Source organism: Ochotona princeps, chromosome 2, assembly GCF_030435755.1.
Source record: "Ochotona princeps isolate mOchPri1 chromosome 2, mOchPri1.hap1, whole genome shotgun sequence".
Classification (NCBI taxonomy): domain Eukaryota; kingdom Metazoa; phylum Chordata; class Mammalia; order Lagomorpha; family Ochotonidae; genus Ochotona; species Ochotona princeps.
The window spans coordinates 28,499,873-28,524,177 of NC_080833.1; the positions used below are offsets into that span (position 1 = coordinate 28,499,873).

Sequence of the window (24,305 nt, forward strand, 5' to 3'; positions counted from 1 at the left end):
ACTTTAGCCGCTAGGCCACACCGCCAGGCCCAAATAAACATTCTTACACCACTCAGTCTATGGTATTTTGTGGCAACAGTCTAAACAGATTGACACAAAGCCTGTTCAATTTTGTTTCCCAAGTGATCCTTCAAATCAAGATATTCCTATCACCACTGTCACTGCATTAGTGTAACTCATCAACATCTCCCCAATGACTCCAAAAACCTCAACTAGGGGCAGGCAACTAGCACAGTGGCTTAAGTTGCCAGTTGCATTTCCCGCATCAGATGCTGGAGAACAGGGCTCAAGTCCTCGCTACTGTTTCTGATCCAGCATATCCTAAGAAGCAGCAGACAGGGGCCCAGTGCAAGGGCCAAGGAGCTAAAGTCCTCGCCTTGAATGCGCCAGGATCCCATGTGGGTGCCGGTTCTAATCCCGGCAGCCCCGCTTCCCATCCAGCTCCCTGCTTGTGCCCTGGGAAAGCAGTGGAGGATGGCTCAAAGCCTTGGGACCTTGTACCCATGTGGGAGACCTGGAGGAGGTTCCTGGCTCCTGGCTTTGAACTGGCGCAGCACCAGCCATTGCGGTCATTTGGAGAGTGAATCATCAGACAGAAGATCTTCCTCTCTGTCTCTCCTCCTCTATATATATCTGACTTTGCAATAAAAATAATAAAATAAATCTTTAAAAAAAGAAGAAGCAGTAGACAACAGCTTGAGTTACTCACACTCCCATCGCTGGGAAGACCCAGAGAGAGCTGGGCTCCTGACTTTACCTGGACCAGTCCTGGCCACTGTAGGCAATCTGGGGAGTCAATCAGGGGATGAATCTGTCTGCTTTACAAATAATGAAAACACACAAATATCTACACTGTAGCCAGAGAGACTTACGAAAAAATACATCTAATTGTCATTTCAAACCTTTTAAAGACCCACCAGATTCTTTGCTAAGGCCAACAATGGTCTTCCTCACGTGGACCTTGCCCTTCCAGCCTCCACACTGACCTCAGTCCTCTGGTCCCTTCACTTCCCTGACACCACGCCCTCGGTACATTTCAGCTATTGCAGCAGCACAAAGGTCCCACCAGAACCAGCTTCCCACTCTGCATTATGTAGCTAACACCTGCCCCTTTGGTGCCCAGGGGTCAGCACACATTTCTAGGCTTTGCAGGCAGACCGTCGTCCAATAATTGCTCCAAATCTGCTATTACAGTGCAAAAGCAGTCGTGAGTACTTTACTTACACGGCCTAAAATTTGAATATAATTTTTCACATCAAAAAATGTCTTTTTCAAGCATTAAAGAATATAAAACCTATTTTTAGCTCATTAGTTGTTTTTTTTTTTAAAGATTTATTTTATCTTTTTTATTACAAAGTCAGACATACTGAGAGGAGGAGAGACAGAGAGGAAGTGGAGCTGCCGGGATTAGAACCAGCGGCCATATGGGATCAAGGCGAGGACCTTAGCCACTAGGCCACGCTGCCAAGCCCTAGCTCATTAGTTGTAAAAGCAGGTGGCAGGCTGGATTTGGCCTATGGACTGTTAGGCAATCCCTGCTGTAGGCCACACCTTAGAGGTCAATTTTCCCAAGAAGTCAACCCTGACCTCTCCCAGCCTTCGTTCCCACAGCTCCCTGTATTTCCTCAATCGCAGCACCGCTTGCTACAGACTGCAGCCTCTTGTTTCTCCCCAGTTGGATGAAAGTATTTCTGGTTTATTCATCACTGTGTTCTCTTCACTGAGCACACCACCCAGCACATCACAAGCCGTGCCGTGACTGAATAAACAGAAAATACTAGGTGAATCTGAACCCCTTGTTTAAATACAAAGTATCCAAGTTCAAGCCTACAGCATAGGTTTCCATTGTCCTGGGTAACCTTGCCATTGTCTTCCAACAAAAATAAGAACAGGAGATCTGGAACAGTTTGTTTTTAGAGTACTTCTACACTATGGTTACCTAGTAATTACTTCTGGAAACTAAATCCCCAATGGGATGCCACCTCTCTTGCTATCCTCCCACAGGAATATAAAGTTTAGGGAACTAAGGTATTTCAGTTCAGGAAGGGCATATTGGGATGTCCATCAGAATGGCTGAATTAACTGCTGACACCAATTGCTGATAGGAACACAAAACAACAGTAACTCTCACTCCTGCTTCTAAGGATGGAAAACGTTTGGCACTTTCTTACAAAGCTAACAGGCTCAACAGAGGATGCATTACCTTATGCCCAAGTATTCATTGCACTGGAAATTAATGTCCACATAACAACCCACACACAAATAGGTACAGTTACTCTAATTGCTAAAAACTTGAAACAACCAAGATGTCACTCAACAGATGAATGGAGAGACAAACCATAGTAGATCCTAATAATGCAATATTACTCAGCAATAAAAACAAGTCAGAAAACCACAATGGGTCCAGCGCAGTAACCTAGTGGCTAAAGTCCTTGCCTTGAATGCACCGGGATCCCATATGGGCACTGGTTCGTGTTTCAGCAGCTCCACTTCCTATCCAGCTCCCTGCTTGTGGCCTGGGAAAGCAGTCAAGGACAGCCCAGAGCCTTGGGACCCTGCACCAGCTTGGGAGACCTGGAGGAAGTTCCTGGCTCCTGGCTTTGGATTGGCGCAGCACCAGCCATTGTGGTCACTTGGGGAGTGAATCATCGGACGAAGATTTTCCTCTCTGTCTCTCCTCTCTGTACGTCTGCATTTCCAATAAAATAAATAAATCTTTAAAATAAATAAATAAATAAATAAATAAATCTTTCAAAAAATTCAAAAGAAAAAAGTGGGCCCAGCACCTAGTGGCTGAAGACCTTTTCTTGCATGCACCAGGATCCCATATGGGTGCCGGTTCTAATCCCAGCAGCCCTGATTCCTATCTGGCTCTCTGTTTGTGGCCTGGGAAAGCAGCCGAGGTCGGCCCAAAGCCTGGAGACCCGCACCCACGAGAGAGACCCAAAAGAAGCCTCTAGCTCCTGTCTTCAGATCGTCTCAGCTCTGGCCGTTGCAGCCGCTTGGGGAGTGAATCATCTTACGGAAGCTCTTCCTCTCTGTCTCTCCTCTCTGCATATCTAACTTTCCAATAAAAATAATAAATCTTTAAAATAGTAATAATTTTAAAAATAAATACTTGACTCCATCTATATAATGTCCTAGATAAGTCAAAATTGTGACAATAAAAAGATCAGTGCTTGCCAAGGATCCTTGTGTAAGCATGGGGAACTTTTAAAATATTTGGAAGATAGAGACACGCTGACAAACCCACAGATCTTCCACCCGTAAATTCCCTTCCCTGTATAACAGAACAGCTGAGCCCAGCTTCTCAGAATTCTGAGTCCAGCATCCTGCTTATCACACCCTCAGAGGTGGCAGGCCAAAGCACTAGCATCAGGGTTTCTGCACCAATGTAGGCGACCTGGATGGAGCTCCCAGTTCCTAGGGAGGTGGGGAGTGAGTGGGAGCAATCACATGCACTCTCACTAGCTCTCTTGCCCTCTCTTCCACTTTCTCAATGTTTTTTAAAGATTTACTTTTTTTTAATTTTTATTGGAAAGTCACATCTAAAGAGAGGAAGAGAGACAGAGAGGAAGATCTTCCATCTGATGACTAATTTCCCAAGTCACTAGAATGGCTGGAGCTGAACCCATGCGAAGCCAGGAACCAGGAGGAGTTTGTTCCAGGTCTCCCACACGGGTGCAGGGTCCCCAGGCTTTGGGCTGTCCTCCACTGCTTTCCCAGGCCACAAGCAGGGAGCTGGATGGGAAGTGGGGCCACCAGGATTAAAACCAGTGTTCATATAGGATATCAGTACATGCAAGGCGAGGACTTCAGCCACTGGGCTACAGTGCTAGGCCCCAGTTTTCTTAAAGATTTATTTATTTTTAATGGGAAGGCGGATTTACAGACAGACAAAGATCTTTCGTCACTGAGAAAGATCTTTCGTCACTGATTCACTCCCCAAGTGGCCACAATGGCCAGAGATGAGCAGACAGGTAGCCAGGGGCTAGGGGCTTCTTCCAGGCCTCCCATGCAGGTTCAGGGTCCCAAGGCTTTGGGCTCTGTTCCACTGCCTTCCCAAGCCACAAGCAGGGAGCTGGAACGAAGTGGAGCAGCTGGGATATGAACCGGCACACATATGGAATTCCAGGTGTGCAAAGCAAGCACTTTAGCCACTAGCTACCGTGCCAGGCCCCATTCCTCAAAAAGTTTAAAATTAACCTAGTTACATTGTGGAAACAATAGAGCAACCTCACTGAAGAGGGACAGATGAACCGCAACCACTACATCATCTGCTGGGATTACACAACTGGGGACAGGGAGGGCAAACGGGGAAAGCAGGTTTCGCATTGCGGGAGTGGGGAGTTCCACAGAAGCAAGGGGAGGAAGCTAGAATGGACTAGCTGGAGATACCACTATGAATTCACATCTTGCTTCACACACAGAGGGTTACAGAAATACACACTCATAGATACGTATCTATGCACACAGGGTAACTAAACACACATACACACAGTTTCCTTGCCCTTCAGTTGAAAAGATCCACAAACAAGAACAGAAAGAACATTCCAAGTATCAACAATCACACTTAATGTGAAATACTGGTTTCTATTTTTGCACTTTTTGCAATGTATTTATTTACTTAGAAAAAGTTAGAGACAGAGATAGAGAGAGAGAGAAAACCCACTTTTATCTATTGGTTTGCTCTCCAGAGGGCTACAACAACTGGCAGCAGGCCAGGCCGGAGTCAGGAGCTTCACCCTGCTGTCCCACATGGGTAGCAGGAACCCAAACACATGGCCGTTGGCTGCTTTTCCCAAGCCACTAGCAACCAGCTGGGCCAGAAGCGGAGCAGCTGGGCCTTGATTTGGTGTCAATGCCATAGGTGGTGACTTTACCCACTACACCGCAGCACCAGTGCCAGGTTCTGGTTTTCACTGCCCTCCTCCAATGAGAACTAAGGCTCCTTGGAAATATGAGTAACCATTTTAGGACTGGATGAGCTCATGGCAGTGCCAGGAATAACAAAGTGGTTCAAAAAGCAAAAAACACCTCTACTGACAATGTTACATCCAAAACAAGAATTTGACATAACAGCTCCCAATGACCAAAGCTGAAACAATGAGCCCAAAGTAAGTTTTATTGCTTTATACTCCGTTGCAAAAATCCTCCATCACAGTAATATACATAACTGAAATTTTAAATGGGAAACAAACAAGTCTCCCAGGAAGCATTCCAGATCATGCTGAGACACTCGGGTTCCAGGAGGTAGGCCACAGCATCAAGTGTGCACTACACAGGACTGCAAGGGAGGGGAAATGGCAACTCCCAGCAGAGAACCCAACACACGCTTCCTCAGCCGGGTGCTCCAGGGTCATGAGAAGTCATGAAGATGCCCATGACGTGACATGACGTGATATGACCTGAGTGACATGACATGAGTGATGTGATGTGTGATGTGACTGTGATGTGACTGTGTGATATGTGAGTGATGTGTGTGTGAGGTGATGTGTGATGTGACTGTGTGATATATGAGTGAGGTGATAAGTGAGGTGACTGTGCGATATATGAGTGAGTGATGTGTGATATGATGTGTGTGATGTGACTGTGTGAAATGTGAGTGATGTGTGAGTGAGGTGATGAGTGATGTGACTGTGTGAGGTGATAAGTGAGGTGATTGTGTGATGTGTGAGTGAGGTGATGAGTGATGTGACTGTGTGAGGTGATAAGTGAGGTGATTGTGTGATGTGTGAGTGAGGTGATGAGTGAGGTTACTGTGTGAGGTGATGTGTGAGGTGACTGTGAAATGTGAGTCATGTGTGAGTGAGGTGATGTGTGATGTGACTGTGTGAGGTGATGTGAGGTGACTGTGTGAGGTGATGTGAGGTGACTGTGTGATATGTGAGTGATGTGTGAGTGAGGTGATGAGTGAGGTGATGTGTGATGTGTGAGTGAGGTGATGAGTGAGGTGACTGTGTGAGGTGATGAGTGATGTGACTGTGTGAGGTGATGAGTCAGGTGATGTGAGGTGACTGTGTGATATGTGAGTGATGTGTGAGTGAGGTGATGAGTGAGGTGACTGTGTGAGGTGATGAGTGAGATGACTGTGTGATATGTGAGTGAGGTTATGTGAGTGAGGTGATGTGAGTCACAAGACGTGCGCGTGTGGGTGACGTGTTAGTGACATAGAGCGATGTGATGAGAGCAATGAGATGTGATGTCAGTGATGTGATATGATATGAATTTCACTTCACTTCTCAGACACCCACCTCATCCCACAACCACAGACCCTGCCACCTGACATCATTCTATGCCCTTGCTCCAGAGGCCCCTAAATTCCCCCAGGTCACTGGGCTCTAATTTTAACCAAGGCACCTCCATACCTAAAAAAAATACATGACAGTTCCAAGCAGCAGGGCCAAGTAAAGCAATGAGTGTTTAAATTCTAACAATATTGTAGCCATTTAAAAAAAATACACTTAAACAAATAAAAACAAAATGTTTCAGGGCTGACCCAATGTCTCAACTGGCTAATCCTCCACCTTGCAAGTGCCAGGATTCCATATGGGCGTCAGTTTGTGTCCCGGCTGCTCCACTTCCCATCCAGTCCCGGCCTGTGCTTGGGAAAGCAGTGGAGGGTGGCCTGAGACCTTGGCACCCTGCACTTATGTGGGAGACACGCAAGACTTTTCTGGCTCTTGCCTCCTGCCTTCAGATCAGCCCAGCTCTGGCCACTGCGGTCACTTGGGGAGTGAACCAGCAGACAGACAATCTTTCTCCTGGTCTCTCCTCCTCTCTGTAAATCTGCCTTGCAAATAAAAATAAATCTTAAAAAAAAAAAAAATTCCATTCCATCTTGACCACAGCCTACAGGACCACACAACTCCTCACACCCTGGAATCAGGGTGGCCCTCACGCACAGCATCAACACTGATTTTTGTTCGTAGGCGCAGGAGCCACCCAGTTTTACAAAGATACCATCAAAAGGAATGCAGCATCAGCTAATGTTAAAACTGTGAATGGCATTCACTTCAAGTTCAGCTGCTGTTACATCATATGTGTGTGTTAATCTTGAAAGTCTTCCCAAGAATGGGGGCCAGTGCGAAGGTTCCACAGATTAATAATCCTCTACCTGCACTGGTTCATGTCCTGGCTGCTCCACTTCCCATCCAGCCATTTGGGAAGTGCACCGGATGGAGAATCTTCGTCTCTCCTTTTCTCTTTAAATCTGTTTTCCAACGAAAATAAATTCTTAAAAAAAAAGAAAAAAAAAGGTTCCCCATGAGTGACACTGCAGAACCCCACAGTGTCTCGGCACAGTTTGGGAAGCATGGCCCTACTCTCCCAAATGTTTCCTCTTTGCACTGAAACTGTTTTTTAGTCAATCTTCTGTTTATTCACAAGCCTTACTATAACAAATCTTGTGTTTGTGACTGGCTGCCTTTCCAATGACCGGTAAACTCGGTCATGTAGGAACTTATTCTTCATGCTTTCTCTCCAAGGTGCCTAGCCTGGTACACAGCTGGTACTCAACATGTTCAGAACATCCAATGCCAGGAACCTTGGGCTGCTGGCCAGCTCTGCTACCGTCTTCCGCTGTGACTGAACAACTCACTTCCCATCTGTGCAGTAGGGACTTTATATTAAACATCTCGGGGAGCTTCACAACACGCCAAAGGCACTTCTCCTTTCTAAACAGAGGAACAGGAATCAAGGGTCCCAGTGCAGCCTGTCAGCCTTCCAAGGGCTTTCATAGAGATTTTCTTCGGGAACTTCCTAAGAGCCAGACTGCAGGGACATCTCCGGGAGACACACGGGCAGTGTGCTGGTGGAAAAACCACCCTGCAGGCCTACACCCCAAGCAGGCTCTCACAGACAGCACTCTCTGAACTGAGTCCACAAGAAGTGGGAACTCTCCACACACCAACCTACGTAGAGAAACCCGAAGGCACAATCTGGGCAACTTCCAGTCACAGGACAGACTTCTCGGAACCTCTCCTTGCCAGAACCTGCATGGAGGCTGGCTGGCAATAGCTCTTTGTTCTTATTTTTTTTTATATTAGTTTTTATTGGAAAAATATATATACATACAGAGAGAAGATACAGAGAGAAAGCTCTCTTGTCTGCTGATTTACTTCCCAAGTGGCTGCAACAGCCAGAGCTAAGCTGATTTGAAGCCAGGAGCCAGGACCATCCTCTACTGCTTTCCCAGGCCACAAGCAGGGAGCTGGAAGGGAAGTGGAGCAGCCAGGATATGAACCAGCACCCATATGGGATCCCAGTGCATGCAAGGCAAGGATTTAGCCACCAGGCTATCACATCTGGCCTGACAACAGCTCTTATCCAAGTTTACGACTCCACAGCTGTACAGTTCCTTTCCTGGCACAGGTTCCTTTCTCGTCTGCTGCCCTACTCCAACTCTGCCCTTTCTCCAGCCTCAGACCTCCAATCTTCCACCACTCAATCTCAGTGGTAACACCTGGGTTTTTCCCTTCTTTATCACATTTGGTCACCAAGTCCTGTAAATCCTCTCTCCTAAGCATTTTTATACCTGACCCTCTACTCTCTCCCAACTGCCATGGCTCAGTTTAGGTCCTTATTACTTCCAGAAATCCCACTAATGATCACTCTGTCTCCTTTTTCACCAGCCTGCCAACAGAGGCAAGAAAACACAAATCTGGGCAGGACATTCCTCCACGTCAAACCCTTCAGTAACTTACACACACCACTTTCGACAGAAGCATCTTGACAGATATGCCCAGGCTGTCCCCCTGGCCCTGAACTCCTCCCCAACTCCACGTTTCCTTCCCCCATCCCCATGACCTCACAGCTCATCATCTGCAAGACGCGGCTCGGCTCCTCCGCTCCTTCCTGAGCACCCTCTGGCTGCCTAGATCGTCTCACACACACTGTCAACCTCCTCCAACGCACTTGTCAGAACAGAGCAAGAACTGGACCACAAGCTTCCTGGTCCTGCTGCTATGTCCCCTGCTTGCCCCAAGACACAATACATACCAGCAGGCAGTAAACGCCTCGGGGCACAGGTTATGCTCCATGCACTTTCTGCGTTCCTTCTCAGTGACAACCTCTCATATCTACTATTGAACCTAGCTAGTACAGTAGCTCCACCAATCACTAAAGCCTGATCTAGATGTGTGAACTCCAAAATGTTCAGAGTTCCTGGCTAAATTCTGTATAGTGCACTACATAATTTATAAAACCAAAATCTTTTCCACATGCCTTGCTAAATACACAATGTTTAGGGAAAACAACATGGGATGCAATTGGTTAAGCTGCCCCTTGGAACACCCACAGCTCCCGTCAGAGTGCCTGCGATTAAGTCCCACTTCCACTTCTCATCCAGCATCCAGCTAATGCAGGTTTGGGAAGGCAGGAGATAATAACTCAAGTACTCAAGGAGATAATAACTCAAGATCCACATGGATCTCTGCCACTCACAAAGGGGACCCAACAGAGTTAACGGTTCCTGACTTCAGCCTGGTCCAATCTTGGCTGTTGCGTGTACTGGAGGAATGAACAGACAAATGAAAGGCCCGCCTTTCTCTCTCCTTCCCCCATCCCCCTTCTTCCTTCCCTCTCGTGTACTTGTCATTCTTCCTTTAAAATAAACAAATTTTGGACCCGGCACAGTGATCTAGCAGCTAAAGTCCTTGCCTTGAACGCGCCGGGATCCCATATGGGCACCAGTTTTAACTCCGGCAGCTCCACTTCCCATCCAGCTCCCTGCTTGTGGCCTGGGAAAGCACTCGAGGATGGCCCAATGCCTTGGGACCTTGTACCCACATGGAAGACCTGGAGGAAGCTTCTGGCTTCTGGCTCCTAGCTTTGATTGGCTCAGCTCCGAGGCGGCTACTAGGGGAGTGAACCAATGGATGGAAGATCTTTCTCTCTGTATCTCCTTCTCTATGTCTTATTTTCCAATTAAAGTAAATAAATCTTTTAAAAATAAAATAAACTTCATTTTTAAAAAGATTTACTTGCGGGCCCAGCATAAAGACTCAGTAGCTAAATCCTCACCTTACACGTGCTGGCATCCCATATGGGCATTAGTTCATGTCTCGGCTGCTCTACTTCCCATCTACCTTTCTGCTTGTGGCCTGGGATAGCAATGGAGGATGGCCCAAAGTCTTGGGACCCTGAACCCACGTGGCAGACCCGAAAGAAGCTCCTGGTTTGAGAACAACTCAACTCTGGTTGTTGCAGCCACTTGAGAAGTAAACTGGCAGATGGAAGTTCTTCCTCTCTGTCTCTGCTTCTCTCTATGAATTTGCCTTTCCAACAAAAAATAAATAAATCTTAAAAAAAAAAAAAGATTTATCTTTCTGTGAAAGGCAGATTTAGAGAGAGAAGATAGAGAAAGTTCTTCCACCCACTGGTTCATCTCCCAAATACCCTCAAGGGCTAGAGCTGAGCCCTTATGAAGTCAGGAGCTGGGAGCTTCTTCTGGATCTCTCACATAGGTGCAGAGGCCCAAGGACTTGACCCATAGTCTGCTGCTTTTCCCAGGCTACTAACAGGGAGCAGGATTGGAAATGGAGCAGCTAGGACATTAACTGGTGCCCATATAGGATGCCAGCACCACAGTCAGAGTGCCAGTGTTGGGTCCCCAAATAAATAAAGAAAAGGACAAAAGGGACATTTGAGGCTCAGTTCTTAGCCACCAAGACAGAAACTGGCACCCATAAGGAATCCCAGATGTACAAGGTGAGGACTTTATCCTCTAGGCTACTGCAAGAGGCCCAAATAAGTAAATCTTAAATAAAAATAAAAATAAGACGTCCTTCCTTTGGATCAACTCTATTTTGAAATTCAGAATTTGGGGAGTTTCAGAAAAACACCAGTCATCCCTTAGTATTCAGGGGATTGGAGAGGAATACCTCATCTAGCAAAATCTGCATATGTCCAAGCTCTTTATATGAAATAACACAGTATTGTGCAAACATTCTTTGCACTTCCTCCTTATACTTTGAATTATCTCTAGTCTACTTACATCAAGTACAACATTAATGCTATGCCAACATTCATCATACTATATTGTTTAAGGAATGACAAGAAAAAATCTGCACATGTTTAGTATCAGCAATTTTTCAAGTATTTTCTTCTTGATGGTATGGATGTGCAAAGCACGGACACGGAGTGCCGAGTGTACATGGCCTGTGCCTGAGCCCACACAGCAACCAGGCCATCACTGAAATGGTGCCACCACTGGACGTGACAACAGCGGCACTTAGTGGCATAAATAAGGTCCATCAGGGCTCTCAGGTCAGAGGAAGCCAGTCTTACAGTAACGACAAACTGAGCTTGTGGGAGATACACAAGAAGACAAGCTGGCAGCCTTCAGAGAGCTGAGGACTTGACAAGTGCTAGTAAGGGACTGAATATGGTAGCTATAAATAAGGCCTGAAGTGTATGCTTCTGTCCAAGTTTACCATGTTTCCACACATTCATGAGGAACCTTCCAGAAGTTCACAGAGGGTCTGAAGTTGCGGTGCAGCAAGTTAAGTTATGGCCTGCAATGTCGACATCCTATATGGACACCAGCTCAAGCCCTGATTGTCTACTTCCAATCTAGCTCTCTGCTAATGCACCTGGGAAAGCAATGGAAGACGGCCTAAGTGCTTGGGCCCTGCACCCGTACGGGAGACCTGGGTGGAGTTCTTGCCTCCTGGCTTCAGCTTGGCCCAGCCCAGTCAGGGTGGCCATCTGGGGAATGAACCAGCAAAGGAAGCTCACTCTTTCCCAACCACTTTGTATTTCTGCCTTTCAAATAAATTTCTTGTAAGATTTATTTTTAAAAAATATGTATTTATTTTCATTGGAAAGTCAGATATACAGAGAGGAAGAGAGACAAAGACGAAGATCTTCCATCCATCAATTCACTTCCTAAGTGGCTGCAATGGCCAGAAATAAGCAGATTCAAAGTCAGGAATCAGGAGTTTCTTCCAGGTCTCCCATGCAGGTGCAGGGTCCCAAGGCTTTGGGCCATCCTTGACTGACTCCCAGGCCACAAGCAGGGAGCTGGAACAGAAGTGGAGCAGCAGGGATATGGGATCCCAGCACATGCAAAGCAAGGACTTCAGCCACTAGTCTATTATGCCAGGCCAAATAAATATTTATTTATTTTGGGGCTTGACACAATGGCTCAATGGCTAAATCCTCAAAAATTTATTTTTGTTGGAAAGGCACATCAGATTTACAGAGAGGAGAGGCAGAAAGAAAGATCTTCCATCTGCTGGTTCACTCCGCAAGAGGCCACAACAACCAGAGCTGAGCTGATCTGAAGCCAGGAGCCAGGAGATTCCTCCGGGTCTCCGACATGGGTGCAGGGACCCAAGGCTTTGGGCCATCCTCAACTGCTTTCCCAGGTCACAATTAGGGAGCTGGATGGAAAGTGGAGCAGGCAGAGCACCAATCTGTGCTTGCAAGGTAAGGATTTAGCCAATTGAGCCATCTCACCAGACCCTACTTAAATACATTTTAAGTCCATGGAAAAGGCACATTTCTTCCATCTGCTGGTTCACTCCCTAGAAGACTGCTGGGGCTGGGTTTGGAGCTGGGCCAGGCCAAGATCAGGAATCAGGAGTTTCTTCTGGGTCTTCCATGTGTTTACAATGGTCCAAGCACTTGGGCCATCTTCTGTTTAGCCCCAGACACATCAAGAAGGGGCTGGACTGAAAGTGGAGCAGCCAGAATTTGAACTGGTACCCACATGGGATGCTGGCCCTGCAGGCAGCAGCTTACCCAATCAGCCACAGCACCAGGCCCAGTGGTCATTCTTAAGTGGTTACATTTTGTTTTGTGTATAGTACTTCAGCATTAATATGATAGCATGCATTTTCTTGTTTTATGATACATAATCACAGGCTTTGGACTTACTAGCATTTCTGGTCCTGCCTCTTACTAGCTGTGTGACCTTGAACAGCCATCTAATCTCATTAAGCCTGAGTATCAACTGAACAAAAACAACAACAATACCTACTGTAGAGGACAGTTGTCTTCTCTTCTGATGGTTAACTCAAGGCTTCTTGCACCAATGATCACTTGGCTCTAGAAGCCAAACCAGACCAGTTCAGTGTCTTATAGTCAGCCCGGAGCCTTTTCTTTCCTTTCTCTCTCTTTTTTTAATATTTGGGTATGGGGCTGGCTCAATGGCTCAACTGGCTAATCTTCCACCTGCATGTGCCAACATCCCACATGGGCACAGGTTCATGTTCCAAATGATCCACTTCCAATCCTGCTCCCTGCTTATGGCCTGTGAACGTGGTGGAGAATGGTCCAAGTTTTTGGGGCCCTTCACCCATGAAGAACACCTGGAAGCAGCTCCTGGCTCAACTCTAGCTCCTGCAGCCATTTGGTGAGTGAACCAGTAGACAAAAGAGCTCTCTGTCAATCTGACTTTCCAATAAAACTAAATAAATATATATATATTTTTAATTTACTTATGTTATTTGAAAGGCAGTCACAGTAAGGTGGTGAGACAGAAAGGGGGGGGGGGTTTGGCACTGTGGCATAGTACGCTAAGCTTCTGCTTGTGATGCTGGCATCCCATAAGGGCACCAGTTCAGATCCCAGTTGCTCCAATTCTGACCCAGCTCCGTTCCAGCCTTTGCAGTCATTTGGGAAGTGAACCAGTTGAGGGAATATATCTGTCTCTCCTTCTCTAACTCCCTTTCAAATAAAATAGAACAAAAAGAGAGGTAAGGGAGAGGAAGAGAGATATACTCCCCAAATGGCCACTCCAATGGCCAAGGATGGGTCATGCTGAAGCCAGGAGGTAGAGCTTCATCCCAGTTTCCCATGTGGCTGCAGGAGTCCAAGTAATTGGTCCATCTCCTACTGCTTTCCCAGGAGCATTACAGGGAGCTGAATTGGAAATAGAGCAGCCAGGACTAGAACTGGAGTCCACATGGCATACCAGTGTCACAGGCAGCAGTGTAATCTACTGTGCCACAATGCTGGCTCAGAGTCGGCGCTTTTCTAAAAAATATCACACAAGGAAACAAGCAAATTCAAACCAAAATCAAAGTAACCCATTTCTTTTGAGAAACATTAGAAAAAGGCAACAGCACTCTTTCTTAATTCTATTGTTCTTTCTTTTGCTCCATTTCCTCCTCAAAGTCCCCAGTTTTTGCAAGTGTTCCCCAGGCCAGTGCTACCTCACAGAAATTTTCTTGATGATGGAATGTTCTAAAATGCACTGTCCAAGACAGTAGTAACAAGTCTAACACTTGAAGTAACACCTAAAACCTGGCTACAACAAATAAAACCTTATTTGACATAAAACGTGAGTAGGCACATCTGGACTGAGTATATCCAATCCTTGTTCTTCCGCCTGTGCCAGGAGAACCACCAGCCCTCAGAGTCCAGTGAAAATGGAGCTGTCCAGCTGGGCCTGAATACAGCCAGTCTGTCCACTGTCTACTTAGCACTTCCACATGTGGGCAGGCCCCAGAGAAGCCCATGGTGCAGCCCCAGGCCCTTCCCTGACCGGCACCAACACTGCCCCACCAGTCAGACCTGCAATTCCCCACCACACACACCCGCCCCCCGCCCGCCATCCACTCACCTTGTCCCTCGAGGCCCCAGACAGGGCCAGCCAGGCGTCTTTTCATCCTCTCGAATGCCTTCCTCCAGGCCATCCCCAGCCACCTGTTACCACAAAGATCTCCCAACTGAGCTCCTCCCAACTTCTCCTTGCTCAAAGGAGTCTCTGGACTCGCCCACGGCACACACTCATCTCTGTCTGTCCTAAAATTTTGTGTTACACCATTACTGGCAGGCTGGGGTCCAAACTGGTTCGACTAGCCCAGGAGGCCTTCTGCACATCATCTCTGCTCACTTCTCATCCCTCCCCGCCAACACAACCTGATCCGAAACTACAGGCTCCTCATGCATGCCGTGCTCACTCCTGACTCGACGCAAAGCCCACCTCTTCTTCCAAGCATAGATTCTTCCTGAACCACCCCAGTCCTCAGCAGTCAGTCCTGGGAATTCTAAGGGCATTCTTGCGGGTGTGCGCGTCTTGCTTGACCATTGAGACTTCAGAGCATTCCGAGAAAAGCCTTGGCTATTTTAATGGCTCTACCTGTTGCTTCACGTGAAACCACAAACAAATAACTAAATTTGTTTGCTGCTTTGTAAAATGGAGATAATTCCTGCACAGAGAAGCAAGAAGGATGAACAAATGCAAGCTAAATAGATCAAGAGCTAGCACAATGTTTGCTACACAGTTGACATTCAAGAATGGCTATTTTCCCCCTTCTCTAACACTCCTCATCCCTCACTGCTTAGAAAATGATGACTTCCATTTATCAAGCACCGTCTCATACACTTCATATACTGCTTCTGAGTACTGGCCTCCTTTTACAAATCAGGATATCAAGGCCTAGAGCAGATGGCAGATCCGCTCAAGCACACAGAGGCAGTAAATGGCCCAGGTGACATTAAAACCCAGATCTGCGTGATTGAAATCCCCCAGAGAAGTTCATGTTGTGGCACAGCTCAGCTAGCCACTGCTTTCACTGCCAGCATCCTAGAGCAGAGTACAGTCCCATCTGCTGCATTTCCAATCCAGCCACCTGAGAAAGCAGGGTAAGATGGCTCAAATGCCTGGGCTCTTACTACCCAATGTGGCAGACCAGGATGGCATTCCAAGCCCCCAGAGACCCCCTGGCCCATCCTAGCTACGTCAGCCATCTGGACAGCAAACCCAAGATGGGAGACATCTGTCTCTTCCTCTTTCTCTAATCCTCTACCTGCAAATAAATAAATTTTTATTTATTTTTATTTTAAAAGATTTGTATTGGAAAGGCAGATTCACAGAAAGCAGAGACAGAAAGATCTTCCATCTGCTGGTTCATTCCCCAAGTGGCTGCAATGGCCAGAGCTGAACTGATCTGAAGCCAGGAGCCAGAAGTCCCTTTCAGATCTCCCAAGCGAGTGCAGGGTCCCAAGGCCTTGGATCATCCTCTACTGCTGTCCCAGGCATAGGCAGGGAGCTGAAAGGGAAGTGGAGCAGGCAGGATATGAACTAGCACCCATATGGAATCCCAGATGTATAAGGCAAGGACGTCAGCTACTAGGCTACCATGCTAGGGCCAAATTGATTATAATAATAGTAACAACAACAAATAATTATATCTTTATCTCAAGACCCACCACACCCCCATAGAGTCTGGATAACAAAGCCGAAGTGTCGCCACAGCCTCCTCAGGCCGTGTGGGCAGGTGGCTGTCACTGCTGGGTGGAGACCATGCCCCACACTTCCTGAGCAACATCTTCCTGGTCACCAGCCAGTACATTCCATTGGCAGCACAGAATCTGCTGGACCATGTGAGCACAACACCTGATGGTTCAAGCAAGCAGGACTGAGCACACTTGCCAGGGACACCACGTTAGGCACACATCACCAGGGAACCAACCCATGGGAGAGTGAGTGATCACAAGCTTGGCATCCAACCTCTCTGAGCCTGTTTTCCTGAGTTGCAGAGATCTTCTCAGGGACCTTTTACGGCCAAGTGCTGTGCCCACAAACTCATACCTAGTGCTTAATAAATACTAACTGTAATGGTAGGAACAGTGATGACAGCAATAAATGGAGGGTCAAACTCTTAAGACTTCACACACCAAGTGGAGCTTGGATTTGACTCTTACGGCAAAGGAGAACGAAGTGTTTACTTGGTACACAGGGCACGGCACCTGCCTCCACACACACAGGTCAGGGCAGGGCTCTTAAGAGAGGCCTCGAACACAGGGCACTTTGCTCCATAACACACAGGTCAGAGGAGGGTTCTCTTAAGAGAGGTCTCCAACACAGGGCTCCTGGCATCCAAAGAATGATAAGAATTCACTTTCTCATTATAAGTCAGGCTACCTCCCCTCCAAATAGTTACTATTTTCTTTGGGCCCAGCGCGATGGTATAGTGGTTAAGCTCCTCGCCTTGTGTGTGCCGGGATCCCATATGGGCGCCGGTTCTAATCCCAGCGGCCCCTCTTCCCATCCAGCGCCTGTGGCCTGGGAAAGCAGTCGAGGACGGCCCAAAGCTTTGGGACCCTACACTCGCGTGGGAGACCCGGAAGAGGCTCCTGGCTTCGATTAGCTCAGCTCCTCTCTGACTCTCCTCTCTGTATATTTGCCTTTCCAATAAAAAATTAAAATACATCTAAAAAAAAAATAGTTGCTATTTTCTTAAAAGTCTAATCACAAAGCTTAGTTTCTGCTTCTTTCTTAACATTTCTCAGTATCTGATGGCTTTCAATTAGCCACCCAAACAAGGACCACCTGTGAGACCTGAACTCTTACTCCAGTCTGCATCCTTACACAGGCTACATGAGTGCAGCCTTGCTCCCCAGCAGGAAGGCTCCTGTGGACTCCAGCAACAGGTCAGTGGTGACAGGCTACTGAGAAACAGTTTGACTTTCTGTCCAGGATCCCCATCAGCGGGGCGTTCCGTGAACCATCTGTGGTCTGGTGATAAAGCTGAGGGCCCGGAGGCGTGGCCTAGTGGCTAAAGTCCTCGCCTTGAATGTGCCAGGATCCCATGTGAGCGCCAGTTCTAATCCCGGCAGCTCCACTTCTCATCCAGCTCCCTGCTTGTGGCCTGGGAAAGCAATCCAATGCTTTGGGATCCTGCAACCCCTGTGGGAGGCCTGGAAGAAGTTCCTGGTTCCTGGCTCTGGATCAGCAAAGCTCCAGCTGTTGCGGCCACTTGGGGAGTGAATCATCGGACAGAAGATCTTCCTCTCTCTCTCTCAACCTCTCTGTATATCTGACTTTGTAACAAAAATAAAATAAGTCTTAAAAAAAAAAAAAAAAAGCTGAAAGAGAGGGCCCAGTACGGTGGCCTAGTGGCTAAAGTCCTTGCCTTGAACGCCCCGGGATCCCATATGGGTGACGGTTCTAATCCCAGCAGCTCCACTTCCCATCCAGCTCCCTGCTTGTGGCCTGGGAAGGCAGCAGAGGACAGCCCAAAGCCTTGGGACTCTGCACCTGCATGGGAAGCCCAGAAGAGGCTCCTGGCTTCAGATCAGCGCAGCACCAGCCATTGCAGTCACTGGTGAGTGAATCACTGGACGGAAGATCTTCCTGTCTCTCAACCTCTGTATATCTGACTTTGCAATAAAAAATAAATAAATCTTTATTTTTTTAACATTTTATTATTATCATTTTATGACACAGTTCCATATTCCCTTATCCCCTCCCCAATTCCCTCTCTCCCACCTAGTTCCTCTATATCATTACTAACATATAGTTCTTCATACTCAGTCATGTGTCCATCATTGCGGGCATGGACAATGGCAGAGAGTCCAAAATCCTATTGTCAAGATATAGTAAACAGTTTCATTGTAAGTCCATCTTTGTCTGGAAGCAGAAATGCATACTACACTGCATCCTCACATCTGGATGTTAGTCTCCATTTCACAACTAATGTACAAAAATAAATAAATTTAAAAAAAAAAAAAAAGACTGAAAGAGAAGTGGGAAAGAACAAACCAGAGAGGGGGTGGGAGGGAGTGCTTGCTTGCTCAAAGGGGAAGGGGAAAGTGGCAGGTCCGTTCAGGTGACAGAACACTTCAGCATTCCAACTGAGTGGGGCTCTCCAACGCGGCCACAGGCCTTTGTGAGCACCTCCTGTGATACAAGGCAACAAGGAGAGAGGACACAAAATGCTTCAAAGAGCAGCAAGTTCAAGATCACTCAAGTGCAGCTAAATGCACAGTCAACAAAGCCCAAGGCTTTACCCAGAAACAACAGGCATGAAGGTTGAGGTCAGAGGAGCTGAAGGTGAGCTGTGGCAAGCAGGGCAGGAAAGGCAGGCGAGGCCAGGCTGGGCACGCCCTGAACACCATGCTGAGGAATCTGACCTTTACTCCGTAGGCAACAGGCAGTGCTGTGATATGGAAGTGCACACACCAAACAGCAGAAATGTATGTCCTAAAGAGAACCCTAAGGTTCAGGAGGTTGGCTAAGGACACCACTGTAACAGTCTGGTTATAACAGCACACGTAACAATAAATATGGGGACTTCAAAATGTGGGCAGAAAGAAAGGCAAAGGTTAAGCTGCTGCCTGGGACCCCAGCAGCCCATGCAGGATTTTCTTGGTATCTAGACTGCTTCACTTTTGATCCAGCTTCCTGCTAACGTGCAGGAGACTGCCAAAGATGGCCCAAGGACTTGGACCCATGCACCCAGGTGGATGACCAGGAAGAAGTTCCTGGTTCCTGGCTTTAGCCTGGCCCACCCCAACTGCTGTAGCCATTTGACGAGTGAACCAGTAGGTGAAAGATCTTTCTCTATCTTCTCTCTTTGTTGTAACTCTGCCTTTCAGATTAAAATAAATATATCTTTGAGGCGGGTTCTGTGGCACAGCAAGGTAACCTCCAACTGTGGCACCAACATCCCATATGGGCGCTGGTTTGAATCCTGGACACTTTACTTCCAATTCCAGCTCCCTGCTTGGCCTGGGGAAGCAGTAGAGGTTGGCCCAAGTTCTTAGGACCCTGCACCCACGTGCGTGACCTTGAAGAAGCTGCAGACTCCTGGCTTGGGACCAGCCCAACTCTGGATGTTGTGGTCATTTAGGGAGTTAATTCAGTGCATGAAAGATTCTCTGTGTCTCTCCTCTCTCTGTAAAATCTGCCCTTCCTATAAAAAATACAGAACTCTTTACACAAATAAATAAATAACTCCTTAAAACAGCAACAAACATTTCGCATTTCTGAGGCCGGCACAGTGGCTCAACAGCCTAATCCTCTGCCCGCTAGCACCAGCATCCGGTTCATGTCCTAGCTCCACTTTCCTTCCAGCTCCCTGCTTGTGGCCTGGGAAAGCAGTTGAGGATGGTCCAAAGCCTTGGGACCCTGTACCTGCAAGGGAAGTCCAGAAGAGGCTCCTGGCTCTTGGCTTCAGATCGGCACAGTACCAGATGTTGTGGTCACTTGGGGTCGTGAATTATCAGATGGAAGATCTTCCTCTCTGTCTCTCCTCCTCTCTGTATATCTGACTTTCCAATACAAATAAATATATCTTTTTAAAAAAGAATTCCAAAACTGTTCTCATAAAGGGGAAAGAAAGGTTTAGGGACCCTCCTGCACTAACACCAACAGGTTAACTGGGCAAAGAATGAAAACGGAGAGGGGAACAACAAAAGGAGGAAGAAAACTGAGTCCAGTTCTCCTTTGTTGAAAGAGACCAAGTGACCTGAAATAAATGAATTTGCTTAGGAGCCTGCGGGGCTTCCCACAGAGATAGAAGCAGTGGGAGATATTTGATTTTTTAGGGTACAGAAAAGCAAAGCATTTGCTCCATGCTAAAGGGATCAGCTGCTCGCATAGGTTTTATTTATTAAACTGACAAAGCCAGAGGAGAAAAAAAACAGTGTTAACCGAGGGACTATTTTCTCACATTCTCTCTGGTCCCTACCCTGGTAACATAGGTTGCTCTTCATGTCAGCCTGAGATATAAATAACATCCATTTCCTTTCACAGGCCACATTCTCTAACGTTCTGTTTTCTGGGTCCAGGGAAAAAATTACTCATAACATATCAGCATTCTAAATTTGAGATACTACAAAGCTGGCTCACTTTGAATCAACCATGGAATTAAAAAAAAAAAAAAAAGACACCTCAAAAGATCAACTTTCATTGCCCATTACCATGTGGTCCAATTAGCCCAGAAATGTCCCCCATGGGATTTTTAGCCAGCAGGTTCCTTTCTGGTTCACAGCTCAGAATCCTCCAGAAAACAGACACAGGTGTTTGCACGTTTCCAGGGTGAAATGCAGGTGAGGCTCTTATAGGAGGACTTGGGGAAGGACTAAGCTCCAGTGGTGTCTTTCCGGACCACAGCATCTTCAGTTAATTGCAAGATGGAAATAATGAAACACTACTCCCAGACAAAACTCTCTTCTTTTTTTAAGAAAAAACCACACAAAGTTAATGGGAGTCAAGTGAGAGGCTGAAAAAGCTTCGGCCTACAACAGCCATGGGTCTAGTGCCCGTACAGGGGCTTAGCCATGGAAACGGCCAAGGAACCCAGTCAGAACAGGCTGCCTGTCCGGCACCCAGCAGCACCACATCCCAGCTTCTGGGCACCTGAATTCACAGACTCCAATCTGAAACAAGCAGCAGCTCACATTTCACCGCCCCCTACCTAGCAGGCCCTACCACTCCTGAAATCTGTAGGAAGAAAGGACATGTTGGAGAAATCCCCCAGGCGCCATCACCCATGGCAAAGAGGAGAAGTGAAGACCTGCTTCACCTTGCCCCCAAACACCTAAGCATCAAGGTCCTACCGCCCTTGGCTCACCCAACAAGGGCCCTTGACCCACCTGCTCCCTCTGGACCAATCCTAGACTCTTCTATTCAGGGACCACCGGCCCCTTCTCCAGCAGTCTGCCATCCCATGGGGATGCCTTATTCCTCCTGCTATACACAATGCAGCACTTTTTAAAGTTATTTATTTATCCGAAAGGCAGAGTGAAAAAGAAATCCTGCAGCAGTTCCCTCCCCAACCCCACCCCACCCAACAGTGGAAAGGACCAGGTGTGAGCCAGACTGCAGACAGCAGCCAGGAGCCCAAGGATGTGGGCCATGCTCTGACATCCTGCAGAAAGCAGCAGATGCCTGGGCCTGGAACCTGCACTCCAACAAGTGATGGTGCTGTGGCAAGGGGCAGCTTAAACCACTACCCTCCAGCGTGTAGCATTTTGAAGCAGATTTTGCCTCAGGTTAGTTCTGCAGGCTGCTGAGAAGTGGTCATTTTGATCACATGCATAAAGAAAGAACTAAATCCCCTGCCTGTTTCCCAGCAGACTAAGTCCACTCAGAGAGGACCCTCATAGCAACGGGCACCGGGTGCCATGCTCAGCAATTTCAACAGAGGTGGTTTAGCAGCTCCCAGAGTAAGCCCACTGACTACAGGCATGATCATGGGGCAAATTACTTATTCTTCTGCAGCACGTAACTAGTTTTTGGTTAGAGAAAGGGAAGATTCTTGAGACCCCTGCCTGGTCCTCACCCAGAGGCAGACAGCTGGGTTTTCAGAGCAGGCTGTCCTGATGTGCCAGGCAAGTCCTCCCCAGAAGCAGCCTGGCTCCGGGACGCTGAGCTGCCCCTGGGCTTGTCCTGTGCTGACCACAAAGGCAACAAGAGCACAAGACTCTCCAGCTTCACCCCTCCCCGGTCCCTCACCGCCCACCACCACATTCCAGAATGCGAGGGGCGCTTCGAGTGCAGTCCAAGACAAACCCAAGACGGGATTGTCACCCGGCAGGTGCTTTTTCAAGCGCGCCTTGAGATGGCAGGGCACGGAGGAAGTCCTGGGCTGAGGAGGCTTCCTCTCCTTCTACCAAGTTGTGCAACATGCTACTTCTCCCCGCCCCTCCTCATTTCCAAGCCTTGTAAGAGCGAGAGTGGACGGCTGGCTCACACTCAACCACCCTGATAGCCACTTCATGGAAAAGAACTGAGAAAAAGGGGACCAATGCGTGCCGGTGGCTCTGCGACATGCACCCCTCCCGGGACTTCAGCGGCGCAGCTACGGGGAAAATCCCAGGTCGGCCGGCCCTCCCCAGACACCGGCTGACCCCAATTTCAGCGCTGCGCCTCTCAGACTCCCAAAGACGGCTTTCTGTTTGACAATGGACCTTTGTCCTGCCCAGCCTGACCCACCAGGGACTCGGTGCATGAACACCTTCACCTGGAACGGCCTCCAACGTCATTTACCACAGGGGCGGCAGGCTGCCAGGGCGCCCCAAAGTACACCCCACCCCACGCTGCGGGGAGAGGTCCTATGGCGTGCACCTCCACACCAAACGCGGACGGACGGGGCGACTGAAGTCACTCAGCCCAGAGGGCGACATGGAGGCCCCAGAGCTGGCTCGACCGAGAGCCGGCAACGGAACGTCAGCAGAAGTCTACAGTGTTGGGGTCCTGGGGGTCCCCACGGCGGCCGCCTGCCCTCCTCCACACCGGCTGAGAACAACATCCCCACAGAACTGCAGCCCCACGAGTCCGCGCGTCCGCAAGGCCAGGACCGCGGGCTTGGCCTCGTGCGTCCACTGGGGCACACCACAGGCCCGGCCCTCCGCCCCAGGCCCACACCCCCAGCCCAGCTTCCTACCGCTCGCCGGACCTGCAGAGTCGCGCTCCCGTGAGCCGGAGGCGGCAGACATTTCCCGGCCAGCTTCCTCAAGCGCTTCATCCCGCCGCCCGCCCCCGGCGTGCACCACCCGCTGACGGGCCTGCCCCCGCATGCCCCCTCCACCAATCGCAAGTCTGTGTGCGCCTTAGCTCCGCCCCCAAACACGACGAGGCCCGACCCCCTCGGGCGGAGAGTGTTCTCCTCCAATCCCCCTCGCCCTCTCTGAGACGGATACCTGCCTCCGCCAATGCTCGCGCACCCTGGCCGGGTACCAGGGCTCAAGTTCCAACCGCGCGGCGTGGGCATCTCAGGCTCGGACTCTGCGCACCTGTAGCGGGACAGCCAGTGGAATTCGGGATCTCGGGTCGCAGGGTCAAAGCCTGAAGCAGAAAAAAGAATCGCAAACTGAGCCATGGGCTTGAAGAGCCCGCTTCACCTCCGCATGGTTGTATTCTCTGGAAAGTCTCCAAGCAAAATAATCAATATGAACATTACAGGTCCATGTCAAGGCAGAGGCAACTCCCTCCCCACCCCGATTCCTGCGACCTCATGGAAACTACCTTCTAAGGTCTGCGGCTCATTTGCATGGACTGCGGAAACATAATTTGCACCCAGGCAAACTTATCTTCTGTTTCCCCAAACTTTTGAAAGCACCTGTGTAATGCAATCTCCTTAATCCTCACAGCAAACTTCACGAGGTAGAGAACTTATTACAGGTTAAGCTTCAGGTTATAAAGTGGGGGGAGGGGAGGAGAGAAAAGGGGAGGACTCCCACTGATGCCAGAGATAACATCACTGAAGAACAAGCTGGGTTCTTTAGCTACTCATAGGCTCCGCCTGCAGCTTGCAAACTCTCCAAAGAAATACCAACTCCGGAGTGCCTACTATGAGACGTATTCCAACCAGTCCTCTGACTTGATCTCGATCACATTACCAAACCCTCCTCTCTAGAAATTCTTGAGCTCCTGGGGCCAGTGCTCTGACAGAGCAAATTAAATTGCCACCTGCCACACCAGCATCCCATTTAGGATTCCCATGGGAATCCTAAGCTGCACTTCCCATCCAGCTGCCTGCTAAGGCACCTGGGAAAACAGGACGGTGGCCCAAGTGCTTGGGCCCCTGCATCCACTTGGGAGACCTGGAAGAAGCTGCTGG

At 48.5% G+C, this 24,305-nt stretch overlaps 1 protein-coding gene across 1 annotated transcript in view; it reads right to left on the bottom strand.

The window, feature by feature from the left end:
• The window catches only part of INPP5B (inositol polyphosphate-5-phosphatase B), a 68,077-nt gene that overhangs the window by 35,516 nt on the left and 8,256 nt on the right, over positions 1-24,305 (bottom strand). The window contains 2 exon segments of the mRNA XM_058679030.1: positions 23,142-23,235; positions 23,238-23,530. Of these exon segments, the coding sequence (XP_058535013.1) occupies positions 23,142-23,235; positions 23,238-23,530 (387 nt within the window).